This window comes from Mytilus californianus, unplaced genomic scaffold, assembly GCF_021869535.1.
Source record: "Mytilus californianus isolate M0D057914Y unplaced genomic scaffold, xbMytCali1.0.p SCAF_10, whole genome shotgun sequence".
In the NCBI taxonomy this organism is placed as follows: Eukaryota; Metazoa; Mollusca; class Bivalvia; order Mytilida; family Mytilidae; genus Mytilus; species Mytilus californianus.
In genome coordinates, this window is record NW_026262582.1 from 33,766,402 (window position 1) to 33,790,769 (window position 24,368).

At 33.8% G+C, this 24,368-nt stretch overlaps 1 protein-coding gene across 1 annotated transcript; it reads left to right on the top strand.

Annotated features, from left to right (window-relative positions):
• Positions 1 to 24,038, top strand: LOC127718724 (inversin-like). The gene is made up of 10 exons (XM_052224780.1): positions 1 to 103; positions 663 to 829; positions 1,655 to 1,828; positions 3,174 to 3,236; positions 5,205 to 5,309; positions 5,742 to 5,840; positions 6,834 to 6,943; positions 21,968 to 22,064; positions 22,660 to 22,766; positions 23,900 to 24,038. Exons 1-10 carry the CDS (start codon positions 1 to 3, stop codon positions 24,036 to 24,038), a joined length of 1,164 nt encoding a protein of 387 aa, XP_052080740.1.
• Positions 24,039 to 24,368: the final 330 nt, after the last annotated feature.

The following is a 24,368-nucleotide window of genomic DNA, read 5'->3' on the forward strand; positions in this document are numbered from 1 at the left end:
ATGGATAACGTTGCCGAGATTGAGCAGGAGTTGGAAGGAGTCACACAGATGCATGTGGCTGCTGTCAATGGAGATAAAGCCTTACTTGCCAAACAAATAGTCTGTAGGTCATTTAAGTTGTCTTTTGAATAAGAGGAGTGTGTTGAAGACCATACTTTGACCTATAATGGTTTACTTTTATAAATTTTGACTTGGATGGAGAGTTGTCTCATTGGCACTCATACCACATCTTCTTATATCTATCAACTTACAAGGACCTGCTATCAACACCAAAGCCCTATTAGCATGATTAGGAAATTAGGCAATAAGAACCAAAGATTAATATTTATAATCATGAATTGTGAAATTCACATTAAAACATGGCAGGGCTAAGCTTGTGTTTTATAGATTTCAACTCACCAACTTTTTTTATCTCTATCAGTAGGATCCTTGTATATGAATTTTGCTCAATTTTAAACATTAAGTATTTTGCTAATACTACTATTGTACCTCTGTCTATCCTCGATATGGTAACAGTGACTCTCAGTTGTTTTGTTTTTCTCAAGGTTTTAGAGATTTTCCTGCCATATTCCCAAACATAACCTACAATCAACTTCAATTTTCGGCCTGCTTTGTTATTTAAATGTTGAGAATAATATTTTGGATTATTTGTTCCATTTTAGCAAGTACTCAGGAATTAGATACAGGTGATCAGTTTGGGCGGACTCCTCTCATGTTCTGTGTGTTGGCTGATAGACTGGATTGTGCTGAGCTGTTATTACGAGCAGGGACCCAGGTTAATAGATCTGACAAAGGAGGTAGAACAGCACTACATTGGGCAGCTCATAAAGTAAGTACCAGACTAGAATGTGTCTGGACTGCTTCAGGTAATATATTGCACATACATGTAGGGAAGGGTATGATAAAATGTGTTAGTTAGAGATCTGTCTCTTCTTTGTGTGATATACTTGCCTTTATACTTTATATGGCACACTAAATTGTTTAAAGGCTTTTTGTGAAATTGTTTTTATATGATCACTGGTGAAAATGAGTTTGTTTACATTATTGAAATATGAGGAATTTATATCACTTTTGTTTTTACATCTTTGGTGGCCAAGTGGTCTTAGAAGAGCATTTACATGAATCTCTAGCCTGTGAACTCTGAGGTTTGGAGTTCAACCCGATCTTCATTGACAAGGACTGACAATTATACTGACGAGGGTCTTTTGGCTTCATCTACCAATAAAAACATGCCTCCATGATATAGCAAATGTTCTGAAAGTGGCGTTAAATGCGAACAAACAAATATTTACATCCTTGTCTTTTTCATGGATCATGTTGTGCATTACTTTTACATTCTTTGCAGGTTCTAACATTTCTTTAATAAGTAATTGTCAGCTAAGGCCACCCTTAAAAATCCTTTTTTTGATGTTGCCTACCCATGCCTTGTAGGGTTGGGTAGGTATGTAGGGATTTTATTTATTTTTTTGGCCAACAACATAAGTCACATGTTTTAGACAAGAAAACAACCTTGAAGCAGGAAAATTTGAACCGATTTGTATCAATAAATTTTTTTGGGTAGGCTGCTTTTTAGGTGGGTAGGTAGGCAACATCAAACAATTTAAATTTTATTTTTGGCCTTATCAAATATTATATGTTTGTTTTTTTATTACAGGGCAATAATCGATTGCTGAAGTTATTATTATCCAAGGGGGCTGACATCAAACAGAAAGATAATGAAGGTCAAACAGTTCTCCATCTGTGTACACGACATAAATCTACAAAATGCATGAATTTGTTACTACGGCAACTGTCCCCAGGGGAAATTGATGATCAAGACAAGAAAAAGGTATCACTAAAAGACCCAAAATAGTATGGTAGATTTTCAACTCTGTTGATTAAACAAATCACTTGTAAGGAGTAGAAGGGAAGAATACAATGTTCTGATTCATGACAAAATCAATAATAAATTGTATTCATTGATGACACATATGTGAAAAAACATAGCATGGGTAGAGCACTTTTAATGCTGTTTTTTTCATCTTAAAATACATAGTGAGGCCTTTAACATTGTGCAAACATTCACATCACTGTAAGCTTAAAATTAGCCTAGCGTTGGTTTGAGCAAATTCTTTGCTAGATGTGCAGGTTATATCAACCAGAAGATAGATCTCAAAATAGGCTGACTTTAATTATAAAAATAAGAAGATGTGGTATAATTGCCAATGAGACAAGTCTCCACCAGAGACCAAATGATATAGAAGATAACTATAGGTCACCGTACGGCTGTCCACAATGAGCAAATCCCATATCTCAGACTCATAGTCAGCTATAAAAGGCCCCTAAATGACAAATGTAAAACAATTCAACGAGAACACTAACGGCCTGACACATACATGAAGCTTGAAACATGAAACCTGTACTTTTTTTCAGGGGTTATTAATTGTTACAACTGCTGTCAGGGGGGGGGGGGGGGGTTAAACTATTTTAACAAGAATTCCATCTTATACTTAAATTCTGATGAAGCTTATTTGAAAATTTTGTCCTATTTAAGTAGAAATATTTAAAACTTGTGAATGTGATGATAAAAAAATCTTCCAGTTAGGACCATGCTTTGCAGAAAGTTTGTAATTGGATGGAATGATCAATTGGTTGTCAAATAAGAAGAGCAATATTCAGTGTACTGGTGTACTGAGTAAACTGGAACTTTTACTTGAATCAAAACTTTGTTACTTATGAAATTAATTCAAATCACATTAGTAATATAAAAACTTAACCTCCTATTATGTCAGGTTAATGTACATAGTATAATAAGTAAACTTTACATTTTTAAAAATGTGTATGAAAAGCAGAATTATGGCCCTGCCGACTTAAGTCATGGCCTTATAGTGTTACCCTTATCCGACATTTTGTCATTTGGTCATTCCGTCAATTTGTTATTCTGTCATTCCATCATTCTGCAACGAACAGTTATACAGATATTTTTTCTAAACGCCTTCACATGATGAGCTGATTTTTAGTATGTGAGTCTACTATGATGAGTTACAGTTCGAGTATATGTTTGGTTCCGCTCCACTGATTTTTGCCAAAATTACAGACTATGGACTTTGGACTCCTTAAAATGGCTTCAAGTTTTTTTGCGAGAGGGGCCATTTGTGTCGTTCCTACAATATAGTCTTTTTATTTATTTTCAGAGGACAGCTTTACACTGGGCAGCTTCCTATGGCAATGTGGAACATGTAAAACTTTTAATTTTAAGCAGGTAAGATGGGAGAGGAATGATAAAGTTACACTTTAAAACAGTAGATAGTGTAGCAAAACCGATAACTTACATACTGTTAAACAACATTGCACAGGCACTTGTAATTGATGAATTTTTGCAATGAAGAAATTACTGGACCTGAGTGTTGAGTAAATCAGGGTAAATTCATGTGTAGGACTCAGAGGTGCAAAGGGGATGCCGTAGTGCAATGATCACGCTGCAGTGCAATGACCACACTGTAGTGCGATGATCACGCTGCAGTGCGATGGTCTTTGTCGAAATGCGATGGTCTATATAACGTGTGATTGCTAGTTTAATATCTGTAGATGTGCTATTATTATGAGAAATTAATTTTATTATGCCGGAGGGGGCATTAAGTTTTACCCTTGTCTGTTTGTCCGTCCTTCCGAACATACGTCCCGAAATTGGTTTCCGTTCTCTAACTTTAGTTTGCCTCAACCAAATGTTATGAAACTTATACACAATGCTTATTACTACAAAGCACAGATCAAATTTGAATTTCTTTGACGTCACTTTTACCCTTCTAGAGTTATGCCCTTTACAAATGGAAAAATTGCTGAATTTTTCGTTTCCGTTCTCTATCTTTAGTTTGCCTCAAGCAAACGTTATGAATCTTATACATAATGCTTATTACCACAAAACACAATGCAAGTGTGAAATTTGGTGGCGTCACTTTTACTGTTCTAGAGTTATGCCCCTTTACAAATGGAAAAATTGCTGAATTTTTGGTTTCCGTTCTCTTACTTAAGTTTGCCGCAACCAAATGTCATGAAACTTATACACAATGCTTATTACTACAAAGCACAGATCAAATTTGAATTTCTTTGACGTCACTTTTACCCTTCTAGAGTTATGCCCTTTACAAATGGAAAAATTGCTGAATTTTTCGTTTCCGTTCTCTATCTTTAGTTTGCCTCAAGCAAACGTTATGAATCTTATACATAATGCTTATTACCACAAAACACAATGCAAGTGTGAAATTTGGTGGCGTCACTTTTACTGTTCTAGAGTTATGCCCCTTTACAAATGGAAAAATTGCTGAATTTTTGGTTTCCGTTCTCTTACTTAAGTTTGCCGCAACCAAATGTCATGAAACTTATACACAATGCTTATTACCTCAAAACTCAGATCAAGTACAAAGGGTCACGTCACTTTTACCGTTCTTGAGTTATGTCCCTTTATAACGTTATATGCAAGCAAGGGCATCATCTGTGTCCCATTGACACATTCCCCATTTATTATTAGTAAATTTATACATTTGCATTCATCATTGTCCTTAAAATGCTTCTGGCAATTCAGTATCGATGATATGTTTGTGAATGGTTGAAATAGAAAAAAATGCTAATAGAACTATCATTCTGGAATAAGCCTGTTTACCAAACAAAAAAGGATTATTAATAATCATATGTATACTGTTTGAATATCATATGTAAGTACCCTGCAGTGCTAATATGAAAGTTCATCTATACCTACGTATATCTCTTTAATCAGTGTTTGAAACAATTGAAGTACAAGAATATATTTCATATTATGTATGTCTTAGGTACAGCTTCATACTAAATGAGTGATTGTCCTATTTGGTTTTGCTACATACTTTTAGACAATTTACTTAAAAACCTGAAAAGCTGCTGTTAACAAACACATTGACTTCTACATCGACTTGTTAACACGAAAACATTGAAAATACAGTTTTATGTAATCCATCGCACTTCAGCGTTATTACCAATGCAAAAAAAAACACAACTGCCTCATTAATTTACAAAAAAAAAACTGAAACAAATAAGATAGATAGCAACCAACAACAACCACTGATGAGGCTTATTGATGAGGCTAATCAAATTTTGTCTGCATTGTTATTTTTTCCTTTGCCCAAAGTTGTTACAAGTGTCAAGCTAAAAATCTTAAAAATTTGTTCTTTAACTTTTGATATATTTCTTTTTTTCAGGATTCAAACATAGGTATACCTGCTATAGAAGGTAAAACTCCTTTACATTGGGCAGCTAGCTGTATGGATCCAGAAGCTCCTAGTTGTGTCAGACTTATATTGGTAATTGGTTTGAAAGGTAAACCAATACAATCATCAAGAAGGTGGAAATGTGGAAATTTTTTTCCAATCCTAAATTAAAAAATTTGATGTCATGTCCACGTTCCTTTTGAAAATACTTGAAAAGAATTGTTTTTGCTATCACATGATTTAAATTTTCTAGCTCCTGATAATATCGTAGCCATGCCTTGGATAAAAAAGAATGGTTGGTACTTTACTGTTAAAGTGCTTTGATTTGAGGTGTTAGTAAATGTTTTTGAATTTCAACTTAAATTAACACCACAAAATGCCAATCTTTGTATAAGAGTTTTACATGTAATAGTCCACCAATACAAACAAGCTGCAAGGATGTATTATATGTATTTATGACTGCTGATACTATACATTTTGTAGATGCTTTCCCAACATAAGTTTACAATTTTGCTATATTTTTAGGAAACGACACCGACTGTTATAAACTGGCCAGATTATGAAGGGAGAACAGCCTTACATTTAGCAGTGGCTGATGGGAATGAATCTATTGTGAAAGTGCTAGTAAGTCTGTAGTTAGCACCATTTGCTAGTAATGACGTTAAAGATCTAAAGTATTTGTTGTTTGATTCCCAGTAGTCATTTATAAAAAAGCTGCAAATAATTTTTTTTCAAAACAATTTTCAGTTTTCAAAACTTATCATAGGAAAATTCAGAAATTTTGAACATCTCAGTAATATTTAGTTATTGCATAAAAGAAAAGATTGGTATCTTTTGAACAGGAATCAACAGTTTTAGAATTAAGTATTAATGTGTTGTCAACACAAACTTTAAAGAATTTGTAATACTGTGGATTCATTATTAGTCCCCTACCGATGAAGTAGGCATGACAAGTTACAGATCAAGTTCGAATTTTGTTTTCCGGTCTGATAATTTTGTGCAGAGTTATGGTCCTTGGACTTAGAAAATTCACTCAAATAATCGGTTTTCTAAACCTTTTTTTGTCATGCTTGAAGATATTGACTAGATATTTGTTATATAGTTTACACCATGACATGTTATAGATCAAGTTAGCATTTTGTTCCAGTACAATGAATTTTTAACTGGTAGATATATATATATATAGGGGACTTTGTATTGCCATGCAATACTCTCAGAATGCTTGTTATTCCTGGAATATCAATTTCAGTGGATTTCATGGGTAAAGGTGATCCACATAATTATATGTTCAACTAATTACAAATTTTATTGGCAAAACCACAATAAATCAATAACTACAAACATACAATTTATTCCTGTTATAACAATTCACAAAAATGATACCCATGAATATAAATGAACACACAGTATCTCACCAAAACCCATATTGTTTTGATTTATAAGGTGTTTTAATTCCTTATATCCTCATCAATACAAAATGACACTAGCATATGAATTTTTCTTTTATTATAATTAAAATGACAAGTATTCCCAAAAAATAATGATAACCCAATGAAAGTAATCAAATTGTATGAAAGAAAAATACAATTATATAAAGATTTGAAAACTATATTTCAGATTTCTGTTGTAAACAGTAATATATCAGCTTTAGATAATATGTTTAGAACACCTCTACATTGGGCTGCAGTTTTAGGTAAGAAGCTTAACACTGGTTTCAGGAATAGTGAGTAATTTCTAATGTTGTCTTTGCATAGCTTACAGTCAAAGGGCAATAACTGTAATAAAAATTGAAAAAATTGGCAAATGACTAAAAGATTGAATTTTGTGGAAACTTGTTTTCACACTTAATGTTTAAAATTATTTGATCATACATTTTTAGCTCACCTGGCCCCAAGGGCCAAGTGAGCTTTTCTCATCACTTGGCGTCCGTCGTCGTCTGTCATCGTCGTTAACTTTTTACATTTTGAACTTCTTCTAGAGAACCACTGAATGGAATGAAACCAAACATGGCATGAATGTTCCTTATGAGGTGCTGACCAAGTGTTGTTACTTTGAAGCCGATCCATCATCCAAGATGGTTGCCAGCTGGGGACTTAGTTTAACATTGGACCCTATGGGAAATACATACAAATGTCTTCTTTTAGAGAACCACTGAATGGAATGAAACCAAATATGGAATGAATGTTCCTTATGAGGTGCTGACCAAGTGTTGTAACTTTGAAGCTGATCCATATTCCAAGATGGCCGCCAGCAGGGGACTTAGTTTAACATAGGACCCTATGGGAAATACATACAAATGTCTTCTTTTAGAGAACCACTGAATGGAATTAAATCAAACATAGCATGAATGTTTCTTATGAGGTGCTGACCAAGTGTTGTTACTTTGAAGCCGATCCCTCATCCAAGATGGCCGCTTTGAGGGGGGGGGGGGGACTTAGTTTAACATAGGACCCTATGGGAAATACATACAAATGTCTTCTTCTAGGGAACCACTAAATGGACTGAAACCAAACATAATGAAACATTGCATGAATGTTCCTTATGAGGTGCTGACCAAGTGTTGTTACTTTGAAGCCGATCCATATTCCAAGATGGCCGCCAGCTGGGACTTGGTTTAGCATAGGACCCTATTGACAATACATACACATGTCTTCTTTTAGAGAACTACTGAATGGATTGAAACCAAACATGGCATGAATGTTCCTTATGAGGTGCTGACTAAGTGTTGTTACTTTGAAGCTTATCCATCATCCATGATGTCCGCAAGCGGGGGGACTGCCTTAAACATAAGACCTTATTGGAAATACATACATCTGCTTCTTCTAGAGGTGCACTGAATGGAATGAAACCAAACATGGCATAAATGTTTCTTATGAGGTGCTGATGAAGTGTTGCTACTTTGTTGCCAATTTACTGTTCATAGATCAAGATGGCCACCAGGATTTTTTATTAAATTACAGGGCCAATATTAAACCAAATTTGGCCTCACTCATTATAAGGGCCCTGCCTAATGGCGGACGCCCTATGGTGATCGGTCTGTCCGTCCGTCTGACTGTCCGTCCGTCCGTCTGTCCGTCTGTCCTTAACAAATTGTGTCCGCTCTATATCTAAAGAACCGTTAGGATTTCAAAGTTTATACTTGGCATGTATATTAACCAACACCAGAGGGTGTGTCATAATGTATGTACAACTTCCTAGGTCAAAGGTCAAAGGTCAAGGTAAAAAACTGGTTTTAGTTGACAACCCCATGTCCTATGGTAAAGATCGTGTCCGCTCTATATCTTGAGAACCGTTATGATTTCAAATTTTATACTTGACATGTATATAAACCAACACCAGAGGGTGTGTCATAATGTATGTACAACTTCCTAGGTCAAAAACTTTGGTTTTAGTTGACAACCCTATGTCCTATGGTAAAGATCATGTCCGCTCTATATCTTGAGAACCGTTATGATTTCAAAGTTTATACTTTACATGTATATAAACCAACACCAGAGGGTGTGTCATAATTTATGTACAACTTCCTAGGTCAAAGGTCAAGGTCATAAACTTCGGTTTCAGTTGACAACCCAATGTTCAATGATAAAGATACAAATTTTTTACCACAAATTATTCACAGCGGGGCCCACAGAGATGGCTCCCATCTCAATGATATCTAGTTAGGTATCTTTTATGATTTTAATCTATTTTTACATGATTTTCAAAATGAAAGTAGAATCAGGTGAGCGACACAGGCTCTTGAGAGCCTCTAGTTATTTACTGTTGTCTTTACATAACTTACAGTCAAAAGGAAATAACTGCAACAAAAAAATGACAAAAATTGTCATTTGACAAAATAAATTAAATTTTATGTTATTTTTAAAATTATCTGATCTCTGATATTTCCAGTGCATTTTTTTTTTCCTTAAGGCCTTTGAATTTATTTGTCTAATGAATTTTACTACATTACTTGAAATCAAAATTTATATCTGGACCCTGCAAATGCAAATATTCACTGACAGTGAATTTATTCAGATTTTGAAAACACAATCTCAAAATTCATTTCATTGTACATTGAAAAAATCTGGAAGTTGCATACAAAAAAAACTTAATTTTGCAATAATTTCTGAATTTACAGTATTTGATTTGATATTATTCAATCAAGCTTTGAAAGGTCTGTCAGATGATGCTTTCCTTTCACAATATTAAAAGGTTTTTGACCTAAGAATTTAAATATGTTACAGGTTATTGTGATATCCCTTAATGTACATAAAAGGTGATGCAGTGGACAAAATTTTTATTTTGTGTGGTTAATCAAATGAAAAATAATTCCAATCCCTAAAATAACATATTTGACATGTTTGATGAAGAGACTTTAAAAGAAATCAGAGAATGTACCAAGTGACCAATCAGACATGGATACCAAGTCCATAAAGGACATACATCACAATAGCAAAACGAAAATAAAAGTTGGTAATGGACAGATAGCACCATGCCATAATAACAAAAAGATGGAAATGAACCACAGTCCTCAAAACATATATTAAAATCAAAAGTTAACAAAACAAACCCCACAAAAAGGAGATGTGAATTTAGGTGCTCTTGAAGAATGTACAGTTCCTCCTTTATGTGTGACATCTGCTGATTCACAGCCTGTAAAAATTCTCTTTGTATATGTATTCATTCATTTATGGATCAATTCCAGGATACAGTAGCTGTGTTCCTGACATACAAGATAGTAGTAGATGAACCAGATGTGGAAGGAAGATCAGCGTTTATGTGGGCGGGAGGGAAAGGTGCTGATGATGTGGTCACAGTTTTCTTACGGTCTGATGTAGATATTCAACAAGTTGATAAAAATGGTGGCACTGGTTAGTTCTTTGATATTTTTATGAATAAAAGAACATGGGAGGTATTTGTCAATTAGGCAACAATCCAACAGCACAAAAAAAAACCAGAAGACATGACAAGTTCTTGATTGCCCTGAATCTAGACAAGCTGTGATTAAATTTTAAAAAGCTACTACTAAAGAATGCCATCAACACCAGCTTCTTTAAGGACAAAAAAACAGAGATATGACAGAAAAAAACAATGAAGAAGTTCACCATTTTGAATAGGGACATTTATATAGATTGAGGTGAAACTAGTTTTTAGAATAGGGTTTTTACCTTTAATGCTTAATCAGATGATAAAAGCATTTTGACTGAAAAATGAGGAATGAATGTAATTAGCTTAATTTTGCATATCATTAGTTGATTGAAAAAGACAGTGCTACCAGATTTTCTCAAGCTTTTTTAGAATTTGCGAAAATATTCTTTTTTGTCGAGCCTGCGACTTTTGTCGCAAAAGCGAGACAGCGATCCTACATTCCGTCGGCTACAGCGGCGGCGTCCACAAATATTCACTCTGTGGTTAAAGTATTTGAAATTTTAATAACTTTCTTAAATTATCCTAGATTTCTACCAAATTTGGACAGAAGCTTGTTTGTGATCATAAGAGAGTATCCAGAAGTAAATTTTGTAAAAAAAAAAAATCCTTTTTATCAGTATTTTACTTATTTTTCTACCAGCTAACATTACATCCACTTTGGTTAAAGTTTTTAAAATTTTGATAACTTTCTTAAACTATCCTGGATTTGTACCAAACTTGGACAGAAGCTTGTTTATAATCAAAAGCTAGTATCTAGCTTGAAATTTTGTAAAAATTTATTTCCAGTTTTTCTGTATATTACTTATAAATTGACTTAGTTTTTCTTCTAGTTAACATTACATACAGTCTGCAGTTAAAGTTAAAGTTTTCAAAACATTTTTTAGATTCATAAACCATCCTGGATTTTTAGCAAACTTTGATAGAAGCTTCCTACAATCAAAAGATAGTATCTAGAGGAAAATGTTTAATAATTTTTTCCCCATTTTTGTTGAGCCTGCGACTAACAGCAAAAGTAGGCGAGACACTGGGTTCCGCGGAACCCTTACAAATTTTTTTTCTTCAAATATGTCTATATTTCTATGCACTTGTTCTAAAGGCCTTTTGGTATGCTAAGAAAATATGTAGGTTGGATTTTAACTAGGTTCATAATTAATTAAAAAAGACAATAAGATAGCCCTGGAAATTCTGGTTGACTTTTGCTTTATGTCTACTTTGAATTTAGCAATGATTATAAACATGAGAAAAATTCATGATATATAGTCACTATGGTATATAATTTAAAGCAAGGATGAAAATGATACTTGCCAATGACAAAACAAAATATATTAGAATTTTTATACGCCCGTTTACGGGACGTATTATGGTATACCTCTGTCCGTCTGTCCGTCCGTCCGTCCGTCCGTCTGTCCGTCTGTCCGTCCGTTGTCAACATGTCGGACATTAACTAAAAAACGCCTTAACCAATTTGCATAAAACTTTGGTGAATTGTTTATATCTATTGATGTGAGCTCCCTTTCGTTTTTTATAAATTTTAGATTTTAAGTTTCCGAGTTATGGGGTTTTATTCATTAAAAAAGGGGGATTTTCCAGTTTTCAGACAATAACTCAAGAATGCTTTCACCAACTTGCAAGAAATTGTGGTGAATTGTTTATATCTATTGACATGAGCTCCCTTTCAATTTTTATGTATTTTAGATTTCACGTTTCCGAGTTACAGGGTTTTATTCATAAAAAAAGGGGGATTTTCCAGTTTTCGGACAAAAAAAAGTGCTTTCAGCAGTTCTTATGAAACTTTGGTGAATTGTTTATATCTATTGATGTAAGCTCCGTTTAGAATTTTATAAATTTTAGAATTTTACATTTCCAAGTTATGGGGTTTATTCATTAAAAAAGAGGGGATTTTCCAGTTTTCAGACAATAACTCAAAAATGCTTTCAGCAATTCTTTTGAAACTTTGGTGAATTGATTATATCTATTGATGTAAGCTCCCTTTAGAATTTTATTAATTTTATTTGTTTATAGTCTGACAACAGATTTACTACGTATTGCGCAACAGCATAGTGTATTGCACAACAGCAAGAAATCTTTAATTGAATATAAATTCAATTCATATAACCAATTTCATGTTCTTTGACTACATTTATTCAGAAACCTATAATATGTCAAATATTTAATTACAATCCAAATTCAGACCTGTATCAAGCTTGAATATTGTGTCCATTTTTGCCCCAACTGTTCAGGGTTGGACCTCTGCGGGCGTATCCAGCTGCGCTCAGCGAAGCAGTTTATTTTTTCAATATCCTTATATTTGATTGGCTCGTTTCAGAATCAGTAGTAAACCAATATAGTAAATAAACATCATGCCATTGATTCAATCTTCATTGTTCATGATATTTTTTAGCTCACCTGGCCCGAAGGGCCAAGTGAGCTTTTCTCATCACTTGGCGTCCATCGTCCGTCGTCGTCATCGTCTGTCGTCGTTAGCTTTTTACAAAAATCTTCTTCTCTGAAACCACTGGGCCAAATTTAACCAAACTTGGCCACAATCATCATTAGGGTATCTAGTTTAAAATATGTCCGATGACCCCGCCAACCAACCAAGATGGCCCCCATGGCTAAAAATAGAACATAGGGGTAAAATGTAGATTTTGGCTTATATCTCTGAAACCAAAGCATTTAGAGTAAATCTGACTAGGGTAAAACTGATTATCAGGTCAAGATCTATCTGTCCTGAAATTTTCAGACAAATCTGACAACCTGTTGTTGGGTTGCTGCCCCTGAATTGGTAATTTTAAGGAAATTTTGCAGTTTTTTGTTGAGCCTGCGACATAGGATAGTGATCCGGCGGCGGCGGCGGCTACGGCGGCGTAAGCTAACTTCTGAAAAGCTTTATATTTTAGAAAGTGGAAGACCTGGATGCTTCATACTTTGTATATAGATGCCGCATGTTACGAAGTTTCCGTCAGTCACATGTCCAATGTCCTTGACGTCATTTTCATGGTTCAGTGACTACTTGAAAAAAAAGTTCAGATTTTTTGGAATGTTAAATTCTCTCTTATTATAAGTAACAGGATAACTATATTTGGTATGTGCGTACCTTGCAAGGTCCTCATGCCCGTCAGATAGTTTTCACTTGACCTCGACCTCATTTCATGGAGCAGTGAACAAGGTTAAGTTTTCGTGGTCAAGTTCATATCTGAGATACTATAAGTAATAGGTCTACTATATTTGGTGTATGTAATGATAGTAAGGGGTACATGTCAAACTGGCAGGTGTCATCTGACCTTGACCTCATTTTCATGGTTCAGTGGTCATAGTTTAGTTTTTGTGTTTTGGTCTGTTTTTCTAATACTGTTTGCAATAGGTCAACTGTATTTGGTGTATGGAAATATTGTATGATGTTCATGTCTGTCTGGCAAGTTTTATTTGACCTTGACCTCATTTTTACGGTTCATTGCTCAATGTTAAGTTTTTGTGTTTTGGTTTGTTTTTCTAATACTGTATGCAGTAGGTCAACTATATTTGGTGTATGGAAATATTTTACGATGTACATGTCAGTCTGGCATGTTTTATTTGACCTTGACCTCATTTTCAAGGTTCATTGCTAAATGTTAAGTTTTTGTGTTTTGGTCTGTTTTCCTAATACTGTATGCAGTAGGTCAACTATATTTGGTGTATGGAAATATTTAATGATGTACATGTCAGTCTGGCAGGTTTTATTTGACCTTGACCTCATTTTCATGGTTCATTACTTATGTTAAGTTTTTGTGTTTTGGTCTGTTTTTCTTACACTTTAAGCAACAGGTCAACTATATTTGGTGTATGGAATGATTGTAAGGTGTACATGTCTAGCTGGCAGGTGTCATTTGACCTTGGCCTCATTTTCATGGTTCAGTGGTCAAAGTTAAGATTTTGAGTTTTGGTCTTTTTTTCTAATACTATATGCAATAGGTCAACTATATTTGGTGTATGGAAATATTTTATGATCTTTATGTCAGTCGCGCAGTTTTTATTTGACCTTGACCTCATTTTCACAGTTCATTGCTCAGTGTTAAGTTTTTGTGTTTTTGTCTGTTTTTCTTAAACTATAAGCAATAGGTCAACTATATTTGTTGTATGGAAGAATTGTTAGCTGTACATGCCTGGCTGGCATGGTTCATCTGACCTTGACCTCATTTTCATGGTTCATTGGTCAATGTTTAGTTTTCTTGGTTAATGTTAAGTTTATGTGACAGTTGTAAGAAAACTTTATATTTAGGACTATCAACATGATATCAATGATTAGAAAAGAAGGCGAGACATTTCAGCGTGTGCACTCTTGTGGTTATTATCTTGAATATTATTATAGATAGAGATAAACTGTAAACAGCAATAATGTTCAGCAAAGTAAGATCTACAAATTAGTTGTCATGACCAAAATTGTCAGTCGACACCTTTAGGAGTTGTTGCCCTTAATAGTCAATTTTTAACAATTTTTTGTAAATTTTTGTAATCTTTTACAAAAATCTTCTTCTCTGAAACTACTGAGACAAATTTAACCATACTTGGCCATAATGAATATTAGGGTATCTAGTTTAAAAAATTTGTCCGATGACCCCGCCTTCCAACCATCATGGCCAAATTGGTTAAAAATATAGAACATAGGGGTAAAATGCAGTTTTTGGTTTATATCTCTGAAACTAAAGCATTTAGAGCAAATCTGACAGGTGACAAAAATGTTCATCAGATTAAGATTTATCTGCCCTGAAATTTTCAGACGAATTCGACAACCTGTTGTTGGGTTGCTGCCCCTGAGTTAGTAATTTTACAAAAATTTTGCAGCTTTTTGTTATTATCTTAGATATTATTATAATATCAAATATCTAATACTATTAATTATGATTTTAACCTTATTTTACATGATTTCCAAAGCATCAGTCAATACAGGTGAGCGACACAGGCTCTTGAGAGCCTCTAGTTATCAATCACAACCTTTTGGTCTATGCTTTTTTTAAATATTACCCAGTATGCATTAAATTTTAGATTTTGTTTCTTTTTAGCATTAAATGCTGCATCACTTTCTGGTCATGCTTCAACAGTCAAGATATTACTGGACCATGGTGCATTAATTGATGCTCCAGACCTTCTCAAACATACCCCATTATTCAGGGCCTGTGAAATGGGCCACACAGATGTGGTTCAGACTCTTATAGATTATGGTGCTTGAGTTGATGTACTGAATCATGATGGCAGGTCTTCTTTACACTGGTGAGTTAAATACACTGTTCTCAGAACTTGTGTGGAATTTGAATTAAAAAAGGCTAACTTTTATTTGTTCCAATTGATTTAAAAGGCTGTTTCTGAGGCAAAGTTAAAATTCACCAAACATTTTTTAAAACATACATTTTTCCCTTGTGTGAAGGCATAGACATCATTTATATTTACATTGATGGTATTGATTTCAGGTTGAATGCATTTTTTATTACGGTGATTTATAAAATAGCACGATACCAATAATGCTATCAAAACTATTAATTCAAGTTTTTATTTTTTGCAAAATTGTATCCAGTATGTTTTAGTAATAAGAAAACATCACAAAAAATGTAGCAAATTACTATCAATGTGTCAAGGGCAATAATGTGGCATTGTTTATAGTTGTACAGTGTTCTTGTATCAACATTTTGTGGACAAATCTTACTGCACTTAGTCTTACCCTTTATCTAAACTTTGGTAGCAACCTTGATTGCATTAATATAATGCTTCTTTTTATTTGTACAAGTAAAAAAATGAGTTTTCACCACAAATGAAAACAGCTATTAGAAACTGCCTAGACAGATTTATTTGTAGTTATATAGTTTCATGATGATAAAGTGTTTTTGTCTCTCATTTTAGGGCAGCTTTAGGAGGCCATGCATACATTTGTCAAACTTTAATCAAATATGGGGTGGATGCAAACTTCACAGATCATAATGGGTAAAATATTAGTGATATACATGTAGTGTATTTTAGTAATTTTTGTCGAGCCTTCGACTTTAGTCGAAAAAGCGAGACATAGCGATCCTACATTCCGTCGGCGTCGTCGTCGTCGTTGTCGTCGGCGGCGTCCACAAATATTCACTCTGTGGTTAAAGTTTTTGAAATTTTAATAACTTTCTTAAACTAACCTGGATTTCTACCAAACTTGGACAGAAGCTTGTTTATGATCATAAGACAATATTCAAAAGTAAATTTTGTAAAAAAAAAAAATCCATTTTTTCCGTATTTTACTTATAAATGGACTTAGTTTTTCTGCCGGGAAACATTACATTCACTCTGTGGTTAAAGTTTTTGAAATTTTAATAACTTTCTTAAACTATCCTGGATTTATACCAAACTTGGAAAGAAGCTTGTTTATGATCATAAGATAGTATCCAGAAGTAAATTTTGTAAAAAAAAAATTCCTTTTTTTCCGTATTTTACTTATAAATGGACTTAGTTTTTCTGCCAGTTAACATTAAACTCACTCTATGGTTAAAGTTTTTCAAATTTTAACAACTTTCTTAAACTATCCTGGATTTGTACCAAACTTGGACAGAAGCTTGTTTATGATTAAAAGCTAGTATCTAGAAGGAAATTTTGTTGAAATTTTGTTCCATTTTTTCCGTATTTTACTTATAAATGGACTTAGTTTTTCTTCCAGTTAACATTACATACAGTCTGCAGTTTAAGTTTTTAAAACATTTATTAGATTCATAAACTATCCTGGATTTTTACCAAACTTGGACAGAAGCTACTTACAATCAAAAGATAGTATGGAGAGGATTATTTTTATTAATTTTTTTCCTCATTTATGTTGAGCCTGCGATTAACAGCAAAAGTAGGCGAGACACTGGGTTCCGCGGAACCCTTACAAATTTTATTTTGTTAATCCATCTTTTTTATACGCCCGTTTACGGGACGTTTTATGGTATACCTCTATCCGTCTGTCTGTCCGTCTGTCGTCAACATGTCGGACTTTAACTCAAAAACACTTCCACCAATTTGCATAAAACTTTGGTGAATTGTTCATACCTATTGACGTGAGCTCCCTTTCTTTTTTATAAATTTTAGATTTTACGTTTCTGAGTTGTGGGGTTTATTCATTAAAAAAAGGGGGATTTTCCAGTTTTCGGACAATAACTCGAAAATGCTTTCACCAATTTGCAAGAAACTTTGGTCAATTGTTTATATCTATTGACATGAGCTCCCTTTTGAATTTTATAAATTTTAGATTTTACGTTTCCAAGTAATGGAGTTTTATTCATTAAAAAAAAGGGGGATTTTCCAGTTTTCGGACAATAACTTAAAAATGCTTTCAGCAGTTCTCATGAAACTTTGGAGAATTGTTTATATCTATTGGATGTAAGCTCCCTTTCAAATTTTATAAATTTTAGATTTTACACTTCCGAGTTAAAAAAGGGGTGATTTTCCAGTTTTCGGACAATACCTTTAAAGTGCTTTGAACAGTTTTCATTAAACTTTGGTGACTGGTTTATATCAATTAAGATAACCTCCCTTTAGTTTTTCACAAATTTCTGATATGACATTGAGAAGTTATTGAACTTTATTCTTAAAAAATGTGACTGGCGTATCGTGCGCTCATGGCGCAGCTCTTTATTAATGTATGTTTACATTTATTTGATTTCTATAAAAGTTCATTGAAAATCATTATTGAATTCATGCAAATTGATAAAGCTTTAATAAATCTTTTATATATTATCAAATTTTTTACAGGACAGTTTTGGGTCATTGTGTTGTCTGAACAATTTTTAGTGCAGTATATTCAGAAATTATTGTGATGTATAAATTTTATTAATGCCAAAAAAGCAACAGTAATAGGTTCGCAATAATAAAAACTTGCATTCATCATGTTCATAATTTCATTAGTGATTTTCCTTCATATAATTTTTGCATGCAATTGCATTAATCAGATTTCACATTTTTATACGCTCGTTTACAGGACGTATTATGGTATACCGTTGTCTGTCTGGCGTCAACATGTCGGGCAATAACTCATAAATGCTTTAACCAATTTGCATGAAACTTTGGTGAATTGTTTATATCTATTGACGTGAGCTCCCTTTCCATTTTTATAAATTTAAGGTTTCTGAGTTATGGGCTTTTATTCATTAAAAAGGGTGATTTTCCTGTTTTCAGACAATAACTCAAAAGTGCTTTGAACAGTTTTCATGAAACTTTGGTGACTAGTTAAAATCTATTAAAATAACCTCCCTTAAGTTTTTTATAAATTTCTGAAATGACATTGAGGAGTTATGGAACTTTATTCTTTAAAAAAGTGACGAGCGTATCATGCGCTCATGGCCAAGCTCTTTATTGCCAGAAGTCAAGGATTCGCAATAATATATTAATTTCTAAATTTACAGTAATATATTTTTTAATCTGTATAAAACCTTTGTGATGTAACAATATACTTTTGTAAAAAATGTGAATGATGTTTTGGAGATAAACATGTTTACAAAAATTTTGAGTTATTCTATTCATAGCCAAAATTTCTGCCAAAACATTTTGCACTGGTGTAAATTGTATTTGTGCGTGGCAAATAACATGAAAAGTCTTCCTCTGGAAATTAACTTTTAGTGGACAGAATAGATTTACTACACCTAATTTCACAGGACAAATTACCTTTAGTACTGTAAATTCAGAAAGAAATTTTTACATGCTTTTATTATTGACACAAATACAAGATTGATGAATGCAATATCATGAAATACTGCATCAGAGATGCAGATAATTTTTTTCCCCTGTCAGACATTGGGTCCTGCATGTAAGTCAGTTTTGCCAGTCCTATCAACGATTTGCCAGACCTACTTATTTTGAAAAATAATAACTAGTTCCCAGTTGGATTAAGAAACGCCTTAAAACCTAAATTAGAACGACCAGGTTAAATAAAGATATGACAATGGGGTGGTTTAATGACTGAGACCAAAATTAATTTAAATTATCCTGCAACCAAATCACACTTGCCATTAACTATATGGATAGTTAAGTCTCCCAAACGAAGTTTGGGAAGACATTGTTTTTGCTCAGTTCTTATTATTATTATTATTCTTCTTCCTCTTCCTCTTCCTCTTCCTCTTCCGCCGCTTTTAAATTTGAACTTGTCCGCACCCGTTCTCCAAAACCGCTTGTCAGATTAACTTAGGGTTTCACAATATGTTAGACTAACATGTCTAGTGGTGCAATCAGGGTTTTGTTTGTGCAATGGGGTTTATAAAGGGGTACTTTGAGGGGCAAAAAGAAAAGAGGGTTTTACTATTGAACCCTATGGGATTTTATTTTTTAAAGTTTTCAAATGATTATAAATTGAAAACCGTTTGTGATAGACACAATCTTTTTAATTGAAAATGTTCTAAATGATAAAACCCATTAAATGAAATACAGGGTTAGTCCCCAGGGGTCATCCCCACCCCCTGCCATTTAAGAAAGTTCTAATACCTTGTAAGTGGTCAAGATCCCAACCCCTAAACCATATATATTCTGGTTTGTCATGCTTAGATGGTTTGAATGATATACAGGGTTAGTCCCCAGGGGTCATTCCGACCCCCTGCCATTTGAGAAAGTTCTAATATCTTGTAAATGGTCAAGATCCCCACCCCTAAACCATATATATTCTGGTTTGTCATAATAAAGCAAATGAAATGAAATACAGGGTTAGTCCCCAGTGGTCACCCTCACCCCATGCCATTTAAGAAAGTTCTAATATCTTGTAAGTGGTCAAGATCCCCACCCCTAAACCATATATATTCTGGTTTGTTATGCTAAGATGGTTTGAATGATATACAGGGTTAGTCCCCAGGGGTCATCCCAACCCCCTGCCATTTGAGAAAGTTCTAATATCTTGTAAATGGTTGAGATCCCCACCCCTAAACCATATATATTGTGGTTTGTCATGCTAAGATGGTTTGAATGATATACAGGGTTAGTCCCCAGGGGTCATCCCGACCCCCTGCCATTTGAGAAATTTCTAATATCTTGTAAATGGTCGAGATCCCCACCCCTAAACCATATATATTCTGGTTTGTCATGATAAAGCACATCAAATGAAATACAGGGTTAGTCCCCAGGGGTCACCCCCACCCCCTGCCATTTAAGAAAGTTCTAATATCTTGTAAGTGGTCAAGATCTCCACCCCTAAACCATATATATTCTGGTTTGTCATGCTATGATGGTTTGAATGATATACAGGGTTAGTCCCCAGGGGTCATCCCGACCCCCTGCTATTTGAGAAAGTTCTAATATCTTGTAAGTGGTCAAGATCCCCACCCCTAAACCATATATATTCTGGTTTGTCATGCGAAGATGGTTTTAATGATATACAGGGCTAGTCCCCAGGGGTCACCCCCACCCCTGCTATTTAAGAAAGTTCTAATATCTTGTAAGTGGTCAAGATCCCCACCCCTAAACCATATATATTCTGGTTTGTCATACCAAGATGGTTTGAATGATATACAGGGTTAGTCCCCAGGGGTCATCCCGACCCCCTGCCATTTGAGAAAGTTCTAATATCTTGTAAATGGTCGAGATCCCCACCCCTAAACCATATATATTCCTGTTCATCATGTCTCGAACATTTGAATGACGTATACGGTCAGTCCCCAGGGGGTCCCCCCACCCCCAATGTTCTAATATCTTGTAAATGGTCGAGATCCCCACCCTTAAACCATATATATTCTGGTTTGTCATGCCAAGATGATTTGAATGATATACAGGGTTAGTCCCCAGGCATCACTAATGCATATACTTTACTGGATCAAACCAATTTTCACTGGACTTTGTCCAATGTCAGGCGACACTGGGAATTTTGAATTATGGGAGCTTCGTTTGGGAGACTTCGTAACAGCATCCTGTTACAATCATTTCTTGTTATTTTAATAATTGGCATAAGAACAATTAGATCAAAAACAAAGACAGTGGCAAGCTACATTTACGTCAAAACGAATATGCGTGTTCACACATTAACTAAAATGGAAAAAATAATACTTGTTTTTGTTTGATTTAATTTATATAAACCTGGTCATTAGTTGTCCTTTAATAGAACTTTGGGTTTGCAATGCTTTTCAACTACATAATTGATTTGGCCATCTATTCTTCCAACTGTTTTAATTCATGCACCACTGATTTGTCATATGGAGACAAAACCTGTGTTTGTTGTACTAACAATGTTCTCGTTAAGGTACGTATTCGCGCCCTGGACGCATGGTTTTCTGTCTGGACGCGCCATAGCATGAACCGTGAGTCCAAGGGACGCGTTCTAATAACACTTGCTGAGTCTTGTCATCATCAGAATTATCCCTCAGCTATTAAAAAGAAGCCAAAACATGCTTGTGTTCAATATGTTACCAGAAAATTACTTTATTTTTCATCCATTGCTATGTGTAAAGATAAGTCTTGAGAAATACAAAAAATAATTATGATCACATGACTTATGCTAGTTGGAAAAACACAGAGAAGATAGAAATCTGTTTACATCAGCACGTTTACCTATTACCGGCAATAAATGTGTCATTAAAACTTTTGGTTTCCAATGCTTTTCAACAACATAATTGATTTGGAAGCCAAAGTATTCAGGACTGACAGAAGTTTCAATTTTGAAGGCCCCAAACAGTAAAAATATTTGCCAGTCATTGGGTCTGACACAAAGACGTCATTTGCCGGACCCTCTAAATTTCTGCCCCCTAGGTCCGACAGGTACGACGATTAGCTGCATCACTGCTGCATAGAAATAATGCTATCAAAATTTAGAGTGTGGGTTTTTATTAAAAGACCTATCCCAAACATTTCTGAATTTACAGTGTATAGATAAATCTGTTTTTTTGTTTCTTCAGACGAACACCTTTACAATGTGCAGCTTATGGTGGCTATGTTAATTGTATGTCTGTTCTAATGGAACATAAAGCTGATCCTAATGATCAAGACAATGAGGTATTTTATTTTTTTGATTGGCTGCTCAATTGATGATTATACCGCATAAGAAATTTTAATTATGTTTTCATGAATCTCAACCCACCATTCAATTCTCAATGGTTAACTCCTGTATTCTGAATTGTCATGTCTTTTCACAAAAAATATTAGGGTTAAAATTAATTATAAGACATGTAAGATATACTGATAGGGTCCTGACTTACTAGTATTTTTTTCTCATAAGAATTTTTGTGAAAATAGGCCCATGATATTGATCTGGATATCATGGGAATTAAACTATCATCCAATTAAATTTTCTATTACACACAATTTCACATGTTGTTAATTCAACCATATGCATCAAGTTGCTAATATTAATCTTTTTAAGAGGGATTCCTACAATATATGTTTTTTTTTTTTTATTGAAACAGAAGCCAAGGTTATTATAGTGTTAAATAAAAATAGTATAGCTGTGTGCACAAAGAGGGATAACTCTAAGTAAAAAAGAAATTGTGAAACTTTCAACTAGCTTATCTCTAAAATAACATATAATATTGTGAAAAATACGACAAAGAAAAACTAATCTCAACTTTGAATATTGTTTTGTGTGTTTCAGGGAATGACAGCTCTACACTGGGCCTGTAGTAAAGGTCATCTTGATGCTGTTAAACTTCTGATGGAGTATAGAGCATTTCCAAACCACATGGAGTTTACTGAAGAGAGGTAAACAGGAATTATTGTTTGTTTCAGATCATGTAACATCTTGCAGCTAAGAAAACATCAAACAGAACAAAATAAAATCCATTATAATATTAATAATAATATTAATAAAAGTAAAACAAACACAAACTGAAAACTCTTCTTTGTAAGTATTAGATAAATAATACAGGAGATTGGCAATTATTGTGAAATCTAGTAATGTAATGCCGCCTCAGGATTTCATTGATAATGTTCAAGTTGGAATTAAAAATCTTATTGTCTCAAAAATCACAAACAAATATTTCAATAATACCTTCAAAACCTTATCAAGAAATTATTAAAAAAAGATTTAAAACCATTTTTATTCAGCAAAAAAAAGAAAGGAAAAAGAATAAGACCTAACAACACTACCCTTCCTTTTATGACATTTAATTTTTTTTATATCCTCTACCACTGCTCATAAAATCTTTATATTTAAAGAAATGTTATTTTCAAACTTTTTAACCATATCCGGTAAAATACTGAAAATGAAAAATAAAAAGAGAAGGAATATGTCTGTACATGAAAAAGTAGTTTTAAAAATTATGAAAGAGTAGTATATTATTTCAGTAGATTATATGGACATTAAATGGATCTGTCAATCTCTTGTATTATTAATCTCTTGATTGAAAAAAAAAACAACAAAAAAACTGTTAAGTTTATTGGTTCTTCTGTATGGAAAAGGTACATTTTAGTCTTTAACAAATAAACAGAACAAAATATAAAGAATAGAGAAGTTGGGTGCTTAAATACAAAAAAATAGAGAATAAGGGGCAAAATGTATAAAGAACAGAGAAAAATGGTTTACAAGTTAAAGAATACAGAATTGAAGGACCCCATCTAGATCCTCTATCTTATATCAGGTTATTTTTGCATCAGGATTTGTTCTTTGTTTGTTAAATCTTTGCTGTGTTTATTATTTGCATGTCCTGGCCTTGTACAATTCATTTAAATGAACAGGGAAATTTTTGGAGTAGGGTAAATTTTCTTTGTAAATGTCAGCCCTTATTGGCATGTTATCTTAGACTTGTAAACAAATCTCCTTCAGTGTGAAATTTTTTTTTTTTCAGAATTCTGATTTAATTTTTTATTTTTATGAATTTTTTTTTCTGTTACAGGTACACTCCATTGGATTATGCTTTGATGGGGGAGCACCATGATGTGGCACAGTATATGATTGAACAGGGGGCACTGTCGATTACGGGTATTCATGATATTGCAGCTCTGAAAATACAGGTATTAATTTTTCACTACTGATTGATGATACAATCTTAAAATAAAAAGGTGACCATGAACCAATAAACATATATCAAAAAATGACCTCATGGATTTTACAAGTTTTTATGACAATACACCTGTAATTAGATTTCCGGTCATTGACCTCTGTATTGATTTTTTACATTCTTTTATCAAGCATGTTTCCCTAAGATTTTCATTGATCACCAGAATAATTAATTATACCCCACGCAACGAGTTGCGGAGGGTATAATGTTTTTGACCCGTCCGTCTGTCCGTCTGTCCGTCTGTCAGTCCATCAGTCCGTCAGTCCTGTTTCTTGTCATCTCAACTCCTCTCAAACCACACAAC

Excerpts from the sequence above, each read along its gene's own strand:
- LOC127718724 (XM_052224780.1), top strand. The coding sequence starts at position 1 with ATGGATAACGTTGCCGAGATTGAGCAGGAGTTGGAAGGAGTCACACAG. Across the intron at positions 6,944-21,967 it reads ACTGGTTTCAGGAATAGTGA|ACGAACACCTTTACAATGTG; the intron begins GTAATTTCTAAT and ends TTGTTTCTTCAG. Across the intron at positions 22,767-23,899 it reads ATGGAGTTTACTGAAGAGAG|GTACACTCCATTGGATTATG; the intron begins GTAAACAGGAAT and ends TTTCTGTTACAG.